At 50.4% G+C, this 22,842-nt stretch overlaps 1 protein-coding gene across 2 annotated transcripts in view; it reads left to right on the forward strand.

The window, feature by feature from the left end:
• The window catches only part of IGSF9 (immunoglobulin superfamily member 9), a 123,897-nt gene extending 111,768 nt beyond the window's left edge, over window positions 1-12,129 (forward strand). For both annotated transcript variants that reach the window (XM_060254971.1, XM_060254979.1), the window contains 4 exons: window positions 1,061-1,106; window positions 4,593-6,026; window positions 8,775-8,920; window positions 11,529-12,129. In XM_060254971.1, the coding sequence (XP_060110954.1) occupies window positions 1,061-1,106; window positions 4,593-6,026; window positions 8,775-8,920; window positions 11,529-11,758 (1,856 nt within the window). In that variant the 3' untranslated portion in view covers window positions 11,759-12,129. The remainder of the gene's footprint in view (window positions 1-1,060; window positions 1,107-4,592; window positions 6,027-8,774; window positions 8,921-11,528) is intronic.
• The last annotated feature ends 10,713 nt before the right edge of the window (window positions 12,130-22,842 follow it).

The raw sequence follows: 22,842 nt of genomic DNA on the forward strand, positions 1-22,842 counted from the left end.
TTCGTTCTGGAGACAAGATCGACTCTTGACAAGGAAGGTGCGCGCTGTGACCATCAGAAGCCCTCCGCCCATCACAAAGCTGCGATGTTACCAGCCCTAGCCCCACCTCAGTCGCCATTCAAAATTCACTGTAATTTGGTTTCAATAAATACACGAACACAAACCATCCCGTAGAAAGTCTGCTGTGAAAGCAACGTCACCCCAGAGTCGGGAACGACTGGTGCTTGCACAGGGGACCTTTCCTTTCCAGGTTATAAATAAAGCAAAAAAGAGATACAAAAATAACAAAATAAACCAGTCCTACACAGCTATACATTGGACAGTTGATCCTTGATTGCTAGACCCACAAATAAAGCAGCCTTTTCCGTTATTTCAGATGACAAATCATTCAGACGGCGGCATGCCTTTGCAGCATCTGAGCAACTAGTCATATTGAGCAGAACCTAAGGCAAATAGTATCATATTGGGAGCAGTAAGTTGCACATACAAAGTCTTAATGAGAGTGGGTATTTCTATAAATAGGAAGTTGGAGTTCTCGAGATGGCTGAATTCTGCACCCAGCACCAACAAGCCTGCTTTTACAGATGCGATCGCACAATCCAGATCTGCCCATTTGCTCAGCTGGGGGTAGAGCTTCCTAGCCCCCAGTCCGGGCGGGAAATCCCCTGCCCAGGAGGTTCCCAACCCTACATCGCTAGCGCAAGGACGTCATCCAAAAGTGACATCATCAAAATGGCGGCACCTGTGCGGGGCCACTCTAGGCGTTTCCAGGAAAACTATGGTTTTCCCGGACGCTCTAGCCATTTGGGAGGGGAAGCTCTATGGTACAATAGGTACTGGTAAGCTGGGGACTTGCCAATCCTAGCTGGTGGGGGGTGGGCTTTAGAGTCGAAAATGAAAGAGAGTGGGGGACAGGGCAAAGCTCAGGGTGGGCATAGGGTGGCACTCTGTGTGTGTGTTTGTGGGCTGTGGCACGGCAGCCGTTTGTCCTCCTTCGTTGTCCCTTTTTTTGAGTTGCTCTCCATGTGATTTCCCCCTTTGTGTTCTCATGACCTTCCAGATACACCAATCGTCTTCTCCCCCAACAAGAAGCTTCTGACTTCACAGTAAGTCTCGCCACGGCATGCCCATTCCCCTCCCCACCCACCCCCGCTGTTCACACCAACCTGCTTTTTCTCCCCTCTGCCCCCGCCCTCTAACCTCTGTTTGCTGGCTACAGGGGAAGGAATGAAGCTGGGGGAAGTAGGGGGTGCCGGGGAATGTTTGGGGAGCAAGAGGAGCCAAAAAAATAAGAAGAACATACATTTTAGGTGAGCTGCAGGGCAAGGCTAGCGTGGTGTCAGTTGCTACCACCGAGGGGACCGTGGTGATTATCAGCCCTGCATCATCGTCTCTTTCTCTGCAACAGAAAAGGGAAAAGATTGCAGGAACCATTGTGGATCCCGACCACCAGGGCTTTTTTTTGTAGCTGGAGCTCCTTTGCATATTAGGCCAATGCTCCAAGAGCTTACAGGGCTCTTAATACAGGGCCTAAGAATATAAGAGAAGCCATGTTGGATCAGGCCAATGGCCCACCTAGTCCGACACTCTGTGGCCAAAAAAAAAGAAAACAGGTGCCATCAGGAGGTCCATCAGTGGGGAGGGATGGTGGCTCAGTGGTAGAGCATCTGCTTGGTAAGCAGAAGGTCCCAGGTTCAATCCCCGGCATCTCCAAAAAAGGGCCCAGGCAAATAGGTGTGAAAAACCTCAGCCTGAGACTCTGGAGAGCCGCTGCCAGTCTGTGTAGGCGATACTGACTTTGATGGACCGAGGGTCTGATTCCGTAGAAGGCAGCTTCATATGTTCATCTCATCAGATCTTGGAAGCTCCGTTAGGGTTGGCTCTTGGAGGGGAGGACTTGGATGAGAATCAGCCAAGGAAGTGGGACCAGGACACTAGAAGCCCTCCCACTGTTGCCTTCCCCCTCCAGGCACCAAGAATACAGAGCATCCCTGCCCCAGACAGAGTTCCATCAATATGCTCTGGCTAATAGCCCCAGATGGACCTCTGCTCCATAGGTTTATGCAGTCCCCTCTTGAAGCTGGCTATGCTGGCAGCCGTCACCACTTCCTGTGGCATTAAATTCCATGTGTCAATCACCCTTTGGGTGAAGAAGGACTGTAACCTCCAGGAGGATTGGCTATATCAGAGGGGTGTGGCCTAATATGCAAAGGAGTTCCTGCTACAAAAAGAGCCCTGCAACTGTTACAAACCAGAGTGGGGCAGTAGTTTTATGACTTGATTTGTATTTATTTAGATATTTATTCTCTGCTGTTCTCTCCAGTGGCAACCCAGAGCGGCTTCCAATCCCCCTTCGTTATTTCTTTCTCACAACAGCCCTGCGAGGTCTGTCAGGCTGACAGCATGCGATTGGAGCCAGGCCACTCAGCAACCTTCTCATGGCAGAGCAGGGATTTGAACCTGGGTCTCTCAGATCCTAGTCTGGCACTTTAACCACTGTATCACTGGCGGGTTAGAGGAGGGGAGGTGAGACCTGGGTTCGAATCACTGTGCTTCCATGAAGCTCACTTTCAAAGGCGAAAGGCAAGTACAGGCCAGTAGGGAGTACCAGCAAGAAAGTGGCCAAAATGGTATGTCCCGTCTTTTCCTTCTGGCCCACCTAGAACAACAGTACTAGTCAATAAATTAAGCTACTTTTCCCCTTCCTTACTTTGGCCAGCCACAATCTCTCAGCCTGATCAGCAATCTTAGATAGGTGGTGTGTGGATAAGAGTTGGGAGTGCCAAAGAAATGTACCCCATCTTAAACTCCTGAATGGAAAGTCAGGATAAAAACACTTAACAGATGGAATTCTGTACCCAGAAAAAAGTTAATTCTGTGACCTGGATAGATTACGCAAATAGGTATTGTTCCTCTTGTGCTGCATAATTCTGCACACCTGATAATTAAGTTTGAAGAAATCAAGGTGATTTGAACACAGAACTCCCAGCAAACCTCTGGTTTGGGCCTTAGGCAGGTATCCCCAATGAGAGCCAGTTTGGTGTAGTGGTTAAGTGTGCAGACTCTGATCTGGGAGAACCGAGTTTGATTCCCCACTCCTCCACTTGCAGCTGCTGGAATGGCCTTGGGTCAGCCATAGCTCTTGTAGGAGTTATCCTTGAAAGGGCAGCTGCTGTGAGAGCCCTCTCAGCCCCACCCACCTCACAGGGTGTCTGTTGTGGGGGAGGAAGGTAAAGGAGATTGTGAGCTGTTCTGAGACTCTTCGGAGTGGAGGGCGGGATACAAATCCAATATCTTTTTTTTTCTAATAATGGCGCTTTGGCCACAGATTCTGTTGAGAGAGGAGGATCTCCCATTCAGTTATCTTTGTGATTTTCCCTGGTTTTTGCTCCTCAAGTCTCTTATTTTGGACAAGGAAGGAAATTTTCTTCCAGGTCATGTTGATGACAGACTGAGAAGTTTATGCCTTCTCCTGTCATGTCTGGCTTGGTTCTTTCAGGGCTGATCTGCATGTCCAGGAAAAGCATTTTGTCAGCTTCTTTGAGAGTGCGGGAAGTGGCTCATCTGTGGGAGCTGGGCAACAGCCCCACGGAATAACCCACGCCCCCTTAGATAGCCCTGCAGAGTTGTTTCCTCAGAGAGGGCTGTACTAGGGTTGCCAGCAGGAGAAGAATTCTAGCAGGAGTTCCTTTGCATATTCGGCCACACACCCCTGATGTAGCCAGTCCTCCAAGAGCTTACAAGGCTCTTTTTTGTAAACTCTTGGAGGATTGGCTACATCAGGGGTGTGTGGCCTAATATGCAAAGGAGCTCCTGCTAGAATTCCACCCCTGGTTGCCAGTCCCCCCCCCACACACACACACATTGGGGGCAGGAGATTCCCCGTGGCTGATCAGCTGGCCTGCAGGGGAACTCTAGCATTTGGACAAAAACTCAGTGGTAGAAGCTGTTTTCCCATAGAGACGTCACTACATGATGACATCACTTCCAGTGCACGGAAGTGATGTCACCATGTTGCCAGCAACGTAACCTGAGCCTACCTTTTGCTCCTAGTAAGTCTGCCACCCCCCCCCCATTATACCACTGGTTGCCAGAAGGGACCTGGCAACTGTAGGCTGTACCCATTTCACAATTTGCAGGTTGAAATGCCCCATCATAGCAAACAATAACAATCTCCCTTCCTGATAGGATTGTCAGGCAAGTGCCTGGCAACCAGAGAAGTGTTGTGGTGGGGGCACAACATCACAGGAATTTTTTAAAAAACAAGCTACAGCCTCATGTACTTACCAAAACTTCATACAGGAAGTGACAAAGGGTAGCTCTGGGAATTGCCAGAACCTCTATGGTAAAACCATCATTTCTAGCGTTTCCTAGAGTTACCCTTTCTCGCTTCCTGAATGAACCAATAAGTACACAAGACTGATCTTTTTATTTTCCTCAGATCATCAGTGGACAGCAGCACAGTCTAGCTTGCCTAAATAATTCCCTTTGGGGGCTAATGGTCTTTCTTTTTGCTCAAAGCGACTGTGGAGGGCAAGGAAGACTCCCTATAAACTTTTCAGCTTTTTTCCCCCTTCTTTCTTCCCTGGCAGAAATTCTACAGGCACTGCTAGTCCAGACAGCGTTGTGAAACTGAAATTCCAGACCTCCCCGTACCAAAGCCTTCGCCGCACCCTGCTGTGGGGGGAGAAGGCCGGCACCAGCCTGGGACTCAGCATCGCCGGCGCCAACGCAAGGCCCACTTCCAAATGCACCCTGTATGAGAGCCACGTCGGGGAGCCCCTGCCGCTGGAGCGTATCTGCCGCGGCCCCGACGGACGTTTTGTGGTGCAGAGCGAGGCGCAGCCCCGGGAACGCTTGGCAGCCATGATAGAACGCTGTTCCCTGTCCCTCGCCTCCTCAGAGAGTAGCGTAAGCCAGCCGGAGCCTTACCTGCAGGTCTACTCTTCCCCAGGGCCCAAGGAACCCGTGTGGCAGAAGAGTGTGAACCTGAGGCCTAAGAACTTGAGCCAGGCCCGGAGCAACGCCAAGGCCTCCGGCTACCGCCAGGGCCGCTACTTCGACTACAGCAGCAGCAGTCCGATGGAGGAAGCCAGGCCCTTGTGTATCGCTAACATCAGCCCAGTGACGACCGTGCCATACAGGGCTGCTGAGCAACAGACGTCAGCTGACCGGGGCTTTGAGGGGCAGCCGGACACCCCCGCCACAGCCGCTTCCTCTCCCCCCTCACTGGGAAGCCCTTCCTTGCCAGCGTACTGTAGGCCTCAGGGCAGCCGAGGGAAAGCAAATACCTCAGCTCAAAGCGGGATCCTGCAATACTTGAGCCTTCCCTTTTTCAAGGAGATGAATGTGGATGGCGACTGGCCCCCGGAGGAGAGGGAAGGGGCGCCGCTTTCCACGCAGGCCTTTCCTGAGGCGGCAACGTCAGGCAGCTCAGAACTCACCCTGCTAGGAGACAGGGACAAAACAGCTTGTCCGGCTTATATGGACATGCAAGCCATACCGGATTCCGCCCAGGAACAAGCTTCAGCTAAAAACCTCCTTCAGCTGCCTGACACAGACACAGGCCCAGTGAAGGCCGCCTTGCCGGGGACGTCCACCTGCCCAAGTTACCTCAGCTCTGTCGTGGAAACGCCTCAGGAGCCAGGGCGGCGGTCCCGGTCGCTCTCACCCTCCCAGCCCCTCGTGGACAGTAGCCAGACAGAGATGGCCTACAGGGCTCTCCCCTCAGAACGAGACTGGCTGCACACCCCGGAGCTGCCCCCAGAGCCTGTGCCCCCCGAGAGACACAAATTACCCACAGCCCTTCCCCCGCTGGTCCTCCCTGCCGAGAAGCCACTGAGGGGCAGCCTGACCAGCCAAAGCAGCGGCCGAGGCAGCGTGTCCTTCCTGAGGCCCCCCTCGCTGGCCCCGTCCTTGGGAGGCAGCTACCTCAGCTCCCCCTTTGGGGAGGTGGCCAGCTGGCAAAGCAGTTCCCCAGGAGAAGACTGCAGGCCCAAACCATCCGTCGCTGCCGTCAGTAAAAGGTGAGAAGGAAGGAAGAACTTAAAATTTCGTGGAGAGTTTCAGAGAGTGGCTGTCTTGGTCAGCAGCTAGAAGAGCTTATATCTTTAAGGTGCTATTTGACTTAAGTCTTGGTGTAAATTGGGACAGAATTTTTGCCTTGGATGCAGCTTCCCAGTGGAAGGGAAGCTGCATTGTGACAGATAAAGGAATGCAACTTTCTAGTCCAGGGGCAGGGAACATTGGCTCTCCAGATGGTTTTTTTTTGCCTACAACTCCCGTCAGCCCTAGCCATTAGCCATGCTGGCTGGGGCTGATGGGAGTTGTAGGCAAAAAACATCTGAATAGCCAACGTTCCCTACCCCTGTATCTAGTCCTTTGGGTTCCACAGATAAACTCAGTAAAGGGCCCAAAGTTTTTAGTTGTTGTAGATTTTCGGGCTATATGGCCATGGTCTTGGCATTGTAGAACCTGACCACAGCCAAACAGCCCGGAAAATCTAATAGCTAATAAACTAGCCGTTTAATAAACGGCTAGTTTATTAATAGCTCTCTCTCTCTCTCTCTCTCTCGGCTTGGCTTCGCGAACGAAGATTTAAGAAGGGTGCAATAGTCCACGTTTGCTGCAGGCTCGCTGGTGGCTGACAAGACCAATGTGGGACAGGCAGGTCCGGCCACAGCGGCTTTCAGGGAAAAGTCTGATTTAGGGTTGGTCCTGTAGCAGTGCGATTCTTCCTCAATCTCCTTTTGTCCTCAAGACCAGCTATGCGTGCGTTCTCAAAGGAAGCTAATAAACTCCGGCCGTGAAAGCCTTTGACAACATATTGGCCCATAGTCTGCTTAACTACAAAAGAAGATGATGATTTTGGATTTATATCCTGCCCTATACTCTGAATCTCAGAGTCAGAGCAGTTACGTTCTCCTATACTTCCCCCCCACACAACAGACACCCTGTGAGGTGGGTGGGGCTGAGAGAGTTCTCCCAGAAGCTCCCCTTTCAAGGACAACTCCTACAAGAGCTATAGCAGACCCAAGGCCATTCAGCAGCTGCAAGTGGAGGAGCGGTTCTCCCAGATAAGAGTCCGCCCACTTAACCACTACACCAAGCCATGCTCAGAAGCAGATAGGATCCCCAGTAAGAGGTTTCCTATGACCTGCATAGAAAATTATACAGACGGTCTTCTGAATGCAAAAAATTAAAACCACTCTTGGCTCCTTCCCTTGATGCGCCTTTTGAATTTATTTTAGGGGTGCAGAATCAAGTTCTGGTGATGTGCCTGTCAGACACGGCTGTGTTGGGCAGTAGCCTCGATTTGATTGACAGCGTCAGAAGGGATCATGCCCTGGTTTTACAGACGCGGGGAGGGAAAGACCGTGAAAGCCTGCTGAGCCCCTCTTCAAGGGGAATCCGCTTGGCCTCGTTCTGAGGAGCGGCCCCCTCTGCTCTCCAGATGCGGCTACTGTGCTGGGCGTGCCTCCGATAGTTCCCAGATCCTTCTGAGTTGTGCAGAATGTGGAATTCCACGAGAGGTTGAAGTCTGGCCCCAGGGCGGGTGTCTGCAGCTGGAGCCTGGCAGGAATCCTCCTTTCTCAGCTCTTGAGAGGACTCTGTGCCACCTGTCGGGGCCTGGACACTGCAGAAGGACCCGGTTCCAACAGAGAGCTGGAAACCTCGGCCCAGGCTGGGAGCGGAACTGCCCTGCCATGGATTGTAGTCCAAGGTGGCCAAAAGCCATTCGGTATAGTTTGGTTTGCAGCTGTCATCCTTCTGTTGCCCACAAGGTGGCGCTTTCCTTCTAAACCCATTCTCTGTGTGGGTGTTTCAAAAAGTTGCTGGAAAATGCTTCTCAGTTTCTTTCAAGGGTATTTTGGCAGTTCCACTGTAAGTTTATTATTTCTTTAAACTGATATGTGCCATTAAATCCAACAAGTTGTTGTGGGGGTGGGGGGGCATTTATGTGGAAGACTTTTCTGCAAGGGACACTTGATCGGTGGGTTTTCAGCCCAAATTTGGCTGCTTCTGAAGACCTTGTTTTCTGCTTTTCACAAGTTTGTCCTTGCCTTTTCCCTGAGGACAACAGAGTATCCATAATGCCTCCTCCTCCCATTTCATCCTCACAACAACCCTGCAAGGTAGGCTTGGTTGCAACATAGCGACTGGCCAAAGGTCAACCAGGGAGCTTGAGCAGGGGTTTGAACCCAGGTCTTTTGGGTCAAAGTGAGACAGTGTGGGGTAGTGGTCAGAGTGGAGCCTGGGAAACCCACATTCACATCCCCCCTCTTCCCTGGAAGCTTTTTGGGTGACCTTGGGTGAGTCGCACACAGCCTAACCTACCCCACAGGGTTGTTGCGAGGATAAAGTGAAGAAAGAAAGGAGAAGGACATAGGCCATTTTTCAGGCCTTTTTTTGTAGCAGGAACTCCTTTGCATATTAGGCTACTCCCCCTGATGTAGCCAATCCTCCAAGAACTTACAGGGCTCTTAGTACAGGGCATGCTTTAAGCTCCAGGAAGACTGGCTACATCAGAGGGGTGTGGCCTAATATGCAAAGGAGTTCCTGCTACAAAAAAAGCCCTGCCACTTCGATGGTTTATTGTAAGCCACTCTAGGTCCTCATTGGGAGGGGAACAGGGTGTCGCTATCGAAAGCAAGTGAACAAGAACACCCCTCGTGCTTCGCTTTTTCAACTGTGACCACTACGCCACGCTGCCCTGTCTCTTCCTTAGCTCCCCCGAGCCCTGTAGTAAAACCATCCCTTTGGTTTCCCCCCAGAAGGAACACCTCTGTGGACGAGAACTACGAATGGGACTCAGAGTTTGCCCTGGAATCTGACTTGCTGGACGCCCTGCAGCTCTACCGTAGCGGGAACCCCAAAAGACCCGTCTCCACCATCGCTGCCCACGAACTGGAGAAGCAGAGTGAGCGTTTGGGGGGTAAAAGGGGGCAGTTTCTGCAGAGGCCTGAAAAGCCGACCCACAAAGCTGGGAGCAAAGGCAATCGCTGAGGGCTGTAACTGCAAAGAAAGAAAAAAGTCATGGGGGGGGGCGCTGCAGAAAGGGCCGTCAAATCACAGCCAGCTTCGAGGCAAAAGATGAATAGAGGGGGTTTCCAGTTGCCTGCCTCTGCGTAATGACCCTGGTCTTCTTTGGTGGTCTCCCATCGAAGTTCTATCCAGGGTTGGCCCAGCTTAGCTTCCAAGATCTGCGGGGTCTTTTTTGTAAACAGGAACTCCTTTGCCTATTAGGCCACGCCCCCCTGATGTAGCCAATCCTCCAAGAGCTTACAGGGCTCTTCTTACAGGGCCTACTCTAAGCTCCAGGAGGGTTGGCTACATCAGGGGTGTGGGGCCTAATAGGCAAAGGAGCTCCTGCTACAAAGAAAGCGCCCTGGTTTGCAACACCTGAGCAAGGCTATTAAGGAGAGGACGTTAATTTATGGGGCCACCATAAGTTAGAGGCAACTTGACAGTGCTTCACACACGCACTTTTCCCCTGCGCCTTTAAGATGAATGACAAATTGCATCACTGAAAGCCACTGATGGACCTCTGCTCCATACGTTTCTCCGATCCCCTCATAAAACTGTCCATGCTTCTAGCTGCCACCACCTCCTGTGGCATAGGGGGCAGGCTGTGGCTGAGTGGTAGAGTGTCTTCTCGGCATGCAGAAGGTCTCAGTTTCAGGCCTCAACATCTCCAGTTAAAAAGGGCCAGGTAGGAGGAGGTGATGGGACAGACCTCTCTGTTTGAGACTCTGGAGAGCCTTTGCATAGTAGGCCACACACCTCTGATGTAGCCAATCCTCCAAGAGCTTACAGGACTCTTCTTACAGGGCCTACTGGAATCTCCAGGAGGATTGGCTACATCAGGGGTGTTCATTTATTATGAGGACCAGGTCTGACATAAATGAGACCTTGTTGGGCCGGGCCATGTGTGTCATGAAATGTAATGCCAGGTAGCAGAGATATAAATTTTATAAATTCTGCTATGCGATTGAAAGAACCTAGCAAAGCAAGCTCTCCCTTGCCCCCCCCCCTTCCTCCCCAAGGGAGGAGCCTCAGCCAATGGAGAAAATAGAGGCTTTGCTCTGTAATTCTGCTGTGCGATTGAGCAAGCCTGTCAAAGCAAGCTATGATGCAGAAGATGAAGAAGATATTGGATTTATATCCCGCCTTCCACTCCGAAGAGTCTCAGAGTGGCTCACAATCTCCTTTACCTTCCTCCCCCACAACAGACACCCTGTGAGGTAGATGAAGATATTGGATTTATATCCCGCCCTCCACTCCAAAGAGTCTCAGAGCGGCTCACAATCTCCTTTACCTTCCTCCCCCACAACAGACACCCTGTGAGGTGGGTGGGGCTGGAGAGGGCTCTCACAGCAGCTGCCCTTTCAAGGACAACCTCTGCCAGAGCTATGGCTGACCCAAGGCCATGCCAGCAGGTGCAAGTGGAGGAGTGGGGAATCAAACCCGGTTCTCCCAGATAAGAGTCCGCACACTTAACCACTACACCAAACTGGCTCTCCCAGCAAGAGAGAGGGAGAAGCAAGAGAGAGGGAGAAGGAAGCAGATGACAGCCAGTTGCTCAGGGGCGGGGGACACATGTTTGACACCCCTGGCAGTAAACAGAGCTGACCTTGATGAATCAGTGAATGTCATGATGGGAGGGATAAAACAAATTCATGCCAAACAGGTCAAATCAGTCGTCGTTAGCCAAGATGGAACTTCCATATCCGTGTGCAGTCTACTTCTGAATACTAGATGCTGGAGCTGAACAACAAAAGGGGGGGGGGGTATTGCCGTCATACCTTGCTTGCAAGCTTCATGGAAGACGCTTGCCTGGCCGCTTTTGCAAACAGGATGCCAGAGTCGATGGGACTTTGGTCTGATGCAGCCAGGTGCTTCGTAGGGTCTTGTGTTCTTTCCTTGATGTTACTCTGATCGTTGCACTTCTCGGACAAAAATGTGCCTCCCAAGGCAGCTAAGGCAGGTCAAAATACACAGCTGTTGTAAGGACATAAAATGTGACCAAGAGTTATAACCTAAACAACAAGTCATAGACCAAAAGGGGAGTGGAGAGGAGGGAAGGAGATCTTTGACACCAGGACAGAGCAGTGAATTGTTAGCCACTTTTTGCACCAACCTGGAATCTAGCTGGCATTCTGGAGCTGGCGTTCTAGCTAGGATTCGGCCGGGCAAGGACCAGCTGCCCAGCAGTTCTTATCCCTCCAGCCAGTGACAGAAGCTGGAGTGACCTTCCTCAAGAGTAGGGGTGGAATTCTAGCAGGATCTCCTTTGCATATTAGGCCACACCCCCTGATGTAGCCAATCCTCCAAGAGCTTACAAAAAAGAACCTTGTAAGCTCTAGGAAGATTGGCTGTATCAGGAGTGTCATGTGTGACCTAATATGCAAAGAAGCTCCTGCTAGAATTCCACCCCTGCTCAACAGTGTCACACTGCCGCAGCCCCAGCTGGTTGGAGAGGGACCCTCCCAGTTTCTGACTCTCCTGCCATTTTCTCCCCTCCGCAGGTTCTAAGTCCTCCAGCGAGAGCAGCGGCTCGCCCTCCAACTCCCAGTCTGTAGGGGCCTTAGATGGGTCGGCCTCCCCCATGCCCAGTCCCGAGGAACGCTGCGCCGCCCTACGTGAAGAATTCCTGGCCTACCGACGCCGACGAGAGGCCACCCAGCAACGCCGGCAGAAGCTGGGCTCCAGCCGGAAGCGTGGGGATGAGCGATTTGAGCAGGCCACTTTGCTGTGAGGGGGCGGAGGCCTGCCGGGGACCCACCTTTGCTGTGCTGCTGCCATGAGAGGATGCTATCGCCACAGTCCCTGGGGGAAAGCCGTGGTGTCCACCTCAGTCGCTTTCTGGCTCGAGGAGGGGCATCCCCTAATCCAGAGCTACCAAGAAAGACTGTGCATCCCACCCGAAGCAATTGGTGGTTCCACAGACACTGGAGCAGGGAAGCCTGGAGAGATGGCAGAGGGGAAAGACTGGGCTGCGCTGCCCGTAAACGATCCTGTTCTGATGGGAGTGGATTTGTTTAGCTATTGGTTGTGTGGATTTTTTTTTTAATTGAGGGGAAGGGACACTGTTTTATAAACCTTGACATTAAAAAAAACAAGTTGTGTTAAGTTTGGAGTTTTTTTGTTTTTTTTTTAAATTGGAGCGATGCCATTCTCTGAACCCTGAGCAAAGATAGAAAAAGGTAACAGAATCGGTGAAGGGGGGTCTGTGAATGAGTGATAGAACCTCTGCTTGGCAGGCAGGAGGTCGTAGATTCAGTCCCCAGCATTTCTGTTTGGGACGGGCCGTGGCTGAGTGGAAGAGCACCTGCTTGGCATGCAGGAGGGCCCCGGTTCAATCCCCACCATCTCCATATGGGAAATACCGTGGCTCAATGGAAGAGCATCTGGTGTGTAGAAGGTCCCAGGTTTAATCCCCACTATTTCCATTTGGGAGGGGTCGTGGCTGCGTGGAAGAGCACCTGCTTTGCAGGCAGAAGGGCCCCGATTCAATCCCCACCATCTCCATTTGGGAGAGGCCATGACTCAGTAGAAGGGCATCCATTTGGCACACAGAAGGTCCCCAGCACCCTCTCCAGTTAAACCGAAGAAGATGAAGAAGATATTGGATTTATATCCCGCCCTCCACTCCGAAGAGTCTCAGAGCGGCTCACAATCTCCTTACCGTCCTCCCCCACAACAGACACCCTGTGAGGTGGGTGGGGCTGGAGAGGGCTCTCCCAGCAGCTGCCCTTTCAAGGACAACCTCTGCCAGAGCTATGGCTGACCCAAGGCCATTCCAGCAGGTGCAAGTGGAGGAGTAGGGAATCAAACCCGGTTCTCCCAGATAAGAGTCCGCACACTTAACCACTGCACCAAACTTGCTCTCCACTTGCTCTCCAAACAGGGCAAAACCTCCAAACTATACCCTCAAGAACCATGGCCAATCTGAGCAGTCAGTACAGATTTTGATGGACCAAGGATTTGAGTCAGTACAATAAGACGACTGCAGATTTATACCCCGCCCTCCTCTCTGAATCAGAATCAGAACGGCTTACAATCTCGTATATCTTCTCCCCCCACAACAGACACCCTGTGAGGTGGGTGGGGCTGAGAGGGCTCTCCCAGAAGCTGCTCTTTCAAGGACAACTCTGCAAGAGCTATGGCTGACGCAAGGCCATTCCAGCAGCTGCAGGTGGAGGAGTGGGGAATCAAACCCGGTTCTCCCAGATAAGAGTCTGTGCACTTAGCCGCTACATCTAACTGGCTCCCCTTGTTGGACCAAAGGTCTAATTCAATTTAAGGTAGCTTCATGGAATGCCTTCCCTTTGTGTACAGCCTCAACAGTCTGAGGCCTTTCAAGCCTGCAAGAGAAGACGATGAACAGGAAACGACAATAGGGGCCTATCAAATTACGAACAGGGTGGAGAAGGAATTTGTTTTTCTCCCTTGTAATAAAAGGGTGCTCAAGGGTCAGTTCTTGAGGAGGGCTGGCAGTACATTCAGGACATACAAAAGGAAGCATCGCTCCACGCAACACATCATTAACTGGTGGAATTCACGCCTGCCAGATGTAGCAGCAGCCACTCGTTTCTATTTTGCAAGCGTTAGGAGCATTCTGGGAAAAAGAGGACATCAGAAGAGCCCTGCTGGATCAGACCAGTGAGGGTCCATCTAGTCCAGTGTCCTGCCTCACACAGTGGCCCCAAACAGCTCCTCTGGAGAACCAACAACAGGGCAGAGAGGCTGAGGCCTTCCCCTTATAAGAACGTAAGTGGAGCCCTGCTGGATTAGACCAGTGAGGGTCCATTTAGTCCAGCATCCTATCTCACACAGTGGCCCCAAACAGTTCCTCTGGAGGGCCAACAACAGGGCAGAGAGGCCGAGGCCTTCCCCTCAAAAGAGCATAAGAAGTGCCCTGCTGGATCAGACCAGTGAAGGTCCATCTAGTCCAGCCTCCTGTCTCACACAGTGGCCTCAACCAGTTCCTCTGGAGGGCCAACAACAGGGCAGAGAGGCCGAGGCCTTCCCCTCATAAGAACGTAAGTGGAGCCCTGCTGGATTAGACCAGTGAGGGTCCATTTAGTCCAGCATCCTGCCTCACACAGTGGCCTCAACCAGTTCCTCTGGAGGGCCAACAACAGGGCAGAGAGGCCGAGGCCTTCCCCTCAAAAGAGCATCAGAAGAGCCCTGTCGGATCAGACCAGTGAGGGTCCATCTAGTCCAGCATCCTGTCTCACACAGTGGCCTCAACCAGTTCCTCTGGAGGGCCAACAACAGGGCAGAAAGGCCAAGGCCTTCTCATAAGAACATCAGAAGAGCCCTGTCGGATCAGACCAGTGAGGGTCCATCTAGTCCAGCATCCTGTCTCACACAGTGGCCTCAACCAGTTCCTCTGGAGGGCCAACAACAGGGCAGAAAGGCCAAGGCCTTCTCATAAGAACATCAGAAGAGCCCTGTCGGATCAGACCAGTGAGGGTCCATCTAGTCCAGCGTCCTGCCTCACGCAGTGTCCCCAAACAGTTCCTTTAGATCAAGGGTCCCAACCCCCAGATAGTGGACCGGTCCGTCACCTGTTAGCAACTGGGCCACAGAGTGAGACACAGCAGCCCTGCCACCCCTTTTGCTGAAAGAGGCAGCACGGCTTCACTCTTGCAGGGGAGGCAGCCTTGGAGCAAGGCAGAGCAGCCTCGCTGCCCCTTCCACCTGCCTGGGACCTGGGCGGGTGAAAGAGGCAGCGCAGCCTTGCCCCAAATCATCACCTCTTTCATCAGCCCAGGTCCACGGCAGTGACCTTCGCCTAAAGGTAAAAAGGTAGTCCCCTGTGCAAGCACCAGTCGTTTCCGACTCTGGAGTGACATTGCATCACAACGTTTTCATGGCAGCCTTTTTATGGGGTGGTTTGCCTTCCCCAGCCTCTACACTTTCCGCCCTGCAAGCTGGGTACTCATTTTACCGACCTCGGAAGGATGGAAGGCTGAGTCAACCTTGAGCTGGCTACCTGAACCCAGCTTCCGCCGGGATTGAACTCAGGTTGTGAGCAGAGAGCTCGGACTGCAGTACTGCAGCTTTACCACTCTGCGCCACGGGGCTGCTGACCTTCGCCTACTCCTCATATTAATACCCCCAGAGGGGCAGTTTGGGGCAACAAAACCCCAACATACACCCCCCCCCAGCCAGTTCATGGAAAAACTTCCACAAAACCAGTCCCTGGTGCCAAAAAGGTTGGGAGCCTCAGCTTTAGATGGATGGCAACGGGACAGAGAGGCCAAGATCTGCCCAGATGTTGCCTCCTGGCTCTGGGATTCAGAGGGTTAGGGCCTCTGAACGTGGGAAGTTCAGAGAAGAATATGGAAGAGAAACCAGTCAAAGGCTGGCCTATCGATGTGTATCCCTCACAACAATACAAAACAGGAGTACAGAGGCACTTTAAAGACTAAAAGGGAAAAAATGCATTCTGCCAGACATATTCATGAATCAGAAATCGCTTCACCAGGCGCATGGAACTCTTCATCAGTTCAGGAGAAGTGTTTATTCCAAAGCTGTATGCACTACCTAGGTGTGCGTGGGAGCGGGGAAGATGTTAAAAAGAGAGGCCAGCTTAAACAAAGTCTTGATTGATCGGGAAAGCAAAATTAACATAAAAATAGGTCTAGTGCTGGTTGAACCGTGACTTGCAGAGCCAATGAGGGAACAGCTCTGAGAGAATTGTGACTGACCCAAGGTCACCCAGCAGCTGCAGGTGGAGAAGTGAGAAATCAAACCCAGTTCTCCCAAATTAGATATCTCCAGTCACCACCTGGAGGTTAGCAATCCTAAATCTACCACTCGTAACATGAAAATAAATAATCCAGTATCATAATGCCCCTGTATAAATCAATGGTGTGGCCTCATTTGGAGTACTGTGTACAATTCTGGTCACCACACCTCAGAAAGGATATAGCATTGGAAAAAGCGCAGAAAAGGGCAACTAGAATGATTAAAGGATTGGAACACTTTCCCCATGAAGAAAGGTTAAAACACTTGGGGCTGTTTAGCTTGGAGAAACGACGACTGAGGGGTGACATGATAGAAGTTTACAAGATTATGCATGGGACAGAGAAGGTAGAGAAAGAAGTACTTTTCTCCCTTTCTCACAATATGAGAACTCGCAGGCACTAAATGAAATTGCTGAGCAGTTGGGTTAGAATGGATAAAAGGAAGTACTTATTCACCCAAAGGGTGATTAACACATGGAATTCACTGCCACTGGAGGTGGTAGTGGCTACAAGCATTGCCAGCTTCAAGAAGGGATTAGATCGGCATATGGAGCAGAGGTCCCTCAGTGGTTATTAGCCACAGTGTATTGCTGGAACTCTCTGGGGCAAGTGATGCTCTGTATTCTTGGTGCTTGGGAGGGGCAACAGTGGTAGGACTTCTAGCGTTCTGGCCTCACTGATGGACCTCCTAATGGCACCTGGGTTTTTTGGCCACTGTGTGTACAGAGTGTTGGACTGGATGGGCCATTGGCCTGATCCAACATGGCTTCTCTTATGTTCTCAACTACTACTGCACGCTGGCTCATATTTGAAGAGGTCAGTGGTTTAAATGCTGGAAGTTATGGTGGTTTTGGTATCCTGAGACTTGCAGCTTTAGAGAAAAAGAAATGGAAGATACGGGAGTAGCCTTCGTTTGTTTGTTTTTTTGTGTCTCTCTCTGTGAGTCTGTATGTGGTATGGAGGACATAAGGCTGGTTCATCAAAAGTGAGGCAATTCTGCTGTCCTGGACTGTACCTCAACCAAACAAACACTCCCATAAATACAGGTCAGGGCCTCCGAGAAGTCTGTGTTTTCTGTGGGCTTACATTTGGAGATTCATACTGAGCATCCACTATGGAAGTGGTGTAGGTTGTTAAGAGTGTTGGTCTGGGGAGACCAGGCTTCAAATCCAAGCGTAGCCATGAAGCACACAATGGGTGTGTTCACACTTCACTAAATAATATGTTTTACAATTGGATTTTTACTGTATAAGAATGACCTTGGACCAGTCATACACTTTCAGCCTAGGTTATGAGGGAAAGAGAAAGAGGAAGTATTTCCTTTCATACACCAATAAAGTACTTACTCAAATTGTCTCAATAAAGAAATTCATGACATCTTTCCTCTCACAAAGTCCTCTTTCTTTGACTGAGATTAAGACTATTATGGGGGGGGGGGAGACTTTAAAAACACATGATCAATTGTCGATGGCTTTTGGAAATATGAGTTCATATTTAAATAATTTGATAGCGATTACTAAGTGCGGACCTGGGCCAGGTTTGCCTCATCTCCACCCCCCAAAATGGAAAAGTCTACATCTCTGCCTTCATGATCCTCTGGGGATCTCCCCTCCCCCATTTTATCCTCACAACAAACCTGTGTGGTGGGCTGGGCTGAAAGAGAGAGTGAGTGGCCAAAAGTTACCCAGTAGGCAGAGTGGGAATTTAAACCCATGGTCCTTGTCTGAAGCTAAGCATTGTGCACACCCCGCAATGCCCACGCCAAGTGCCCTCACCCTGCCAGGAGTGACTCATTTGCCAGCCATCAGTAGCCGGACTGGGCATGTCTCTTTTTTGTCTTCCTGCGTCTCACATCCCACGCCTTTGGCTGCAACAGGTATACGTGCTCATGAAGGATCATTGAAATCATGTGCCTTGATGCACTTCAATTTCTGAACAGATAATTCTTTCCAGAAAGATCCAAGCGGGCAGCCGTGTTGGTCTGAAGCAGCTGAACAAAGCAGGAGTCGAGTTTCACCTTTAAGACCAACTAAATAAAAATTTAATATTAATAAGTTAATTAAAAACTAATAAAAATTAAAATGTTTTTTAAAAAAATAAGACTAAATAAAAATCGGTTGGTCTTAAAGGTGCGACTTGACTCCTGCTGTGTTCTTTCTAGAAAGGGAGACAAACCCCTGTCGGGCTGGGGTGGGAGGAATCCCAAGCACCTCTAGTCCAGTTCCACCTGGAGGGAAATTATAAATTCCTTCCTGACCCTAAAGCAAGGAATTTTCAGACTGTGTTCCGTTCAAAATGCATCCTCTCAAAGTGAGGGAAAATAAAGGCTTCTGTGAGACCAAAATATTCACACCTACAAAGTGGGGCTGCCTGCTATGTCTCTTCAGGAGTTGCTGATCTGTGTTTGCCTACATCTGATTAGCATTCACTGGGGGGGGGGGGGGGTGGTGGTAATCCTACCCTATATCTGCCTGGGGTGTGATCAGAGCATTCAGTCACTGCCCAGGCAGCAATAAGTAGAGTTCCTTGACCATAGAGAAGGTTACCTGATATATTACTGTATGAAACACTGCCTTCTAATCAGTGAGATACCTAGAACATTCACTCATAAAGAATTGCGGCAGGTAGGTTCCTCTGAGGGCAGGTAATTAGTCACCTTGATATCTTCTGTAAATAAAATTCCTGGTATAAGAGTGAAAAATGTTCCCAATATTACATGTATATACAGAAATTGTCAGCAGTCAAAAGTTTGCTGAGGTTAGGCACTTATGGTCTTATCTACACAATGGAATGCACTGTTTTCAGGATTTGTGCTTTTTTACCCTAGAAAGACAAGTTTCCAGTCCTCAGTGCAGGCTTAGAGCCAGTATCGTGTAAAGATTAAAGTGTGTGATGAGGGCCAGGGAGACACAGGTTCAAATTTCCCCCCCTTCCTCAGAAACTTGCTGAGTGACCTTAGGCCAGACTCTCTCTGCCTAACCTACCCAGCAGGGTTGTTGGGATGATGAAATGGAGCCAGGATAAATTATTTTGTAAGTTGCTTTTACCCCTACCCCTTTGTGGAGAAAAGTGGGGCATAAATATCAAATTCAAGTTGGGAAGATATATTTGATAAACTCCCAATATGATTTGTTGTTGTAAACTTTCTGGACTGTATGGCCGTGGTCTTGGCATAGTAGTACCTGACGTTTCACCAGCAGCTGTGACCAGCATCCTCAAAGGTACAACACAGAAAGATAAGAGTTCTTTCTGTGTCAAAGTGAGAGAAAATTGTAGGCATATATATCTATTCAGGAGGGTGGGGTAGGGCTGAGTCATCATATTCTAGGAATTTCCCAGGTTGTGATGTTAATGGAGGAGCTTTCCTGAGGAGGTTCTTTTGTATACAGAGCTTTCCTAAGGAGGTTTTTTTGTATATGGAGCTTTCCTGAGGAGGTTCTTTGCATATGGAATGGCTGATGGAATTCTAATCTTATCTGTAGTGCTGCTGTAAGCTGTAAAACATTTTGTTTTTCAGGACTGAAAACTGTACCCTATTCATGTTTAAACTCTCTGTTCAAATTGCGTTTATCTTTGTGGATTTCAGTGGCTTCCCTGTGTAATCTGACATAGTAATTGGACGTGTTGTCCAGCATTACAGTGATTTCTGGTAGGTCAAGAGGCCAGGTAATACCTCTCTGCCATTCTCCATCATCAGCAGAAGCAGATTTAATTTTCACAACTAGTGATGCAGACAGGGCTGCTGTTGAGAGCCAGAAGTTCTAGCCTGGGGTCTTTGGCTCTAGCTTTGGCTAGACAGCTTCTTTACACAGCGATTAAAGTGTGGAATTCGCTGCCAGAGGATAGAGTGGTGGCTACAGCAATAAAAAGCTTTAAAAGGGGATTAGATAAGTTCATGGAGGATACGGTTATCAGCGACTACCAGCCATGGTGACTGAGGGGAATCTCCAAATCAGAGGCACTAAGCCTCTGAATCCCAGAGCAAGGAGGCAACTTCAGGGGATTATCTTGGTGTATCTGCCCTGTTGTTGGCCCGCCAGGTTGACTGCTTTGTGAGACAGGATGTTGGACTAGATGGACCGCTGGCCTGATCCAGCAGGGCTCTTTGCATATTCTTATCATGGGAAGGCCTCAGCCTGTTGTTGGTCCTCCAGAGGAACTGGTTGAGGCCACTGTGTGAGACAGGATGCTGGACTAGATGGACCCTCACTGGTCTGATCCAGCAGGACTCTTCAGATGTTCTTATGAGGGGAAGGCCTTGGCATCTTTGCCCTGTTGTTGGCCCTCCAGAGGAACTGGTTGAGACCACTGTGTCAGACAGGATGCTGAACTAGATGGACCCTCACTGGTCTGATCCAGCAGGGCTCTTCTGATGTTCTTATGAAGGCCTCAGCCACTCTGCCCTGTTGTTGGCCCTCCAGAGGAACTGGTTGAGGCCATTGTGCGAGACAGAGTGCTGGACTAGATGGACCACTGGTCTGATCCAGCAGGGCTCTTCTGATGTTCTTATGAGGGAAAGGCCTCGGCCTGCCTGCCCTGTTGTTGGCCCTCCAGAGGAACTGGTTGAGGCCACTGTCTGAGACTGGATGCTGGACTTAGACGGACCGCTGGCCTGATCCAGAAGGCTCATCGTACTTTATGTTCTTAGACTGCCTGTGCATGTGTAAGTGCATCAAGTTGCTTCTAACTCTATGACAAACTGAGGGACATGGCTTTCTCTCTTTTACAGATGATCTCCAGCATGCAAAGATCAGCTCCCCTGGAGAAAACTGCTGCTTGACGGGTGGATTCCATGGCATTGTTCCAGGCTGAGGCTCTTCCCTTCTCCAAACCCTGCCCTCTCCCAGATCCATCCCCAAAATCCCAGGTATTTTCAGACCTGGAAACCCTAGTCTTCCTCTTTTCCTGCCATCTTCCACTTTTCCCAGCACTGTCGTCTTTTCCAGTGACTCTCACCTTCTCATAACGTCACCGAAGCAGGATAGCTTCATATTAGGCATGTTAGGTTCTAGGGAGAGTTCAGAGTGGATTCAATCAACAACCCTCTGGTTTGCCCTTCTGGCTCTTTGTGAAGAGGAAGCCCACAGGCGTGATCTCATTTGCGAGAGGTAGGGTTGCCAGGTCTGTACTGGAAAATACCTGGAGACTTTGGGGGTGGATTCAGAAGAGGGCGGGGCTTGGGGAGGGGCCTCAGCAAGGTCCAATGCCACAGAGTCCACCCGTCAAGGCAGCCATTTTCTCCAGGGGACTGATCGAAGCCACCAAGTAATACACCGTCTTTCAGTCTGCAGAAATATATTACAAGGATTGTGTGCAGCACATAATAAACAATACAATAATGATAAAGGCCGGCGGTGCTAGGGCCTTTTAAAGTAACAGAAACCCCAAGGGGGCAAAAAAACCCCTGTCCCCAAATAAGTCCACACTTGGAAATAGTCCCACTGAAATTCACAAGGTGGGTGGGTGCTCCTGAAGAACGTAGCTGGAACGCAGCCGCTTTCTTAAAAATTCAGAGAATGTTGAACAGGGTTCCTAAATAATTGAGCCATTAAACGGAAGAAGGAACTGAAACATCATCAGAATCTAGAGAGACGTCTTTTTAAGAAAGCGGCTGTGTTCAAGCTACAAAGACCCTGTATTACTTGGTGGCTTTGATCAGTCTACTAATCACACCAAGTGCCCTTCAAGCCGCACATTTTCTCCAGGGGAGCTGATCTCTGCCGGCTGGAGATCTGTTATAAAAGCGGGAGATCGCCAGGCCCCACCTGGAGGTTGGCAACCTTAGCGAGAGGGGGGGGAAATACATTTAGTGGCGTCCCGACCAAACTGCTTATCGGGAAGCTGACCTCTCCAAAGGGGCTGCGGCAGCCCCTTCCCTTCTGGAAGGAAGAGACCTCCAACGCGCTTTTGAAGCATGCCTGGCTTTGTGGGCCGCGCACGGGCTGGCTGGGAAGCGACGCTTCCCTTTCCCCCTTTGCTAGAGGGCGCCACACCGGCAGCGGATCTTCCCTTCGCCCGGCTTTCCATCTCGTCTTTGGCGCGGTCCAGCCCAGGCAGGGTTAACAAAGGAGCGAGGGGATGACCCTTCGCTGACATTCCTCTCGCGCTTCCTCTCTTCCCAAATTTGGCCAAGCTCTGGCCAGTCACATGGCCCCAAGGGGCCGAGGGCTGGGGAAGAGTCGCCTGCGGGAAGAGGCAGGGGGAAGGGAGGCTAACCCTGCTGTCCGGGCGGGGGAGGCACTTTCCTAGGATTAAAGCACACTGGATAGCTTTCAGCCGGATCCTGAGCAATGTTATCCCTAAGCTGCAGAGTCTTGTGAGCCAAAATTCTTCTTGGTGAGCTCCTGGCATTAAAGTTGTGAGCTCCTGCAGAAATTAGTGTGCTCTGAGGTCATCCTTCCTGAGCTAAGACAAAAACGTGTGAGCTGGAGGCTAAAAATCTGTGCGCTAGCCTAACTCAGCTTAGAGGACAGACTAGCGAAAGCTTACGTTCTGAATAAAAATCGGTTGGTCTTAAAGGTCCAACTTGATTCCTGCTTTGTTCTACAGCTTAGAGGGTACACTGATCCTGATTCCTGAGTATACCTGCTTCGGATTGTTCCCGAAAAGCTGCCCCCAAGTCGGTTGCTCAAATTCAGCCCATGTAGTAAGAATAGTGGAGTCCAGCAGCACCTTTAAGACTAATAAATTTTATTCGCGCGTCAGCTTTCGAGAAACACAGCTCTCTTCGGCAGATGCATCTGACAAAGAGAGCTGTGTTTCTGGAAAGCTGCTGCTCAAATAAAATGTGTTAGTCTTAAAGGTGCTACTGGACTCTTTATTTTGCAGCAACAGACTAACACGGCAAACCCCTCTGGCTCTATGGTGTAGAAAGAATATTATTGTATTCTTGGTTGGGGGTGTGGCAACAGTGGGAGGGCTTCTGGAGTTCTGGCCCTGCTGGAGGACCTCCTGATGGCCCCCTGTGTGACAGTGCTGGACTGGATGGGCCATTGGCCTGATCCAACATGGCTTCTTTTATGAATGATTTCTTACCCATTCCAAAAGTTTAAATGACTACACATACGCATGGTAATAACTG

Source organism: Heteronotia binoei, chromosome 1 (genome assembly GCF_032191835.1).
Source record: "Heteronotia binoei isolate CCM8104 ecotype False Entrance Well chromosome 1, APGP_CSIRO_Hbin_v1, whole genome shotgun sequence".
Taxonomy (NCBI): Eukaryota; Metazoa; Chordata; class Lepidosauria; order Squamata; family Gekkonidae; genus Heteronotia; species Heteronotia binoei.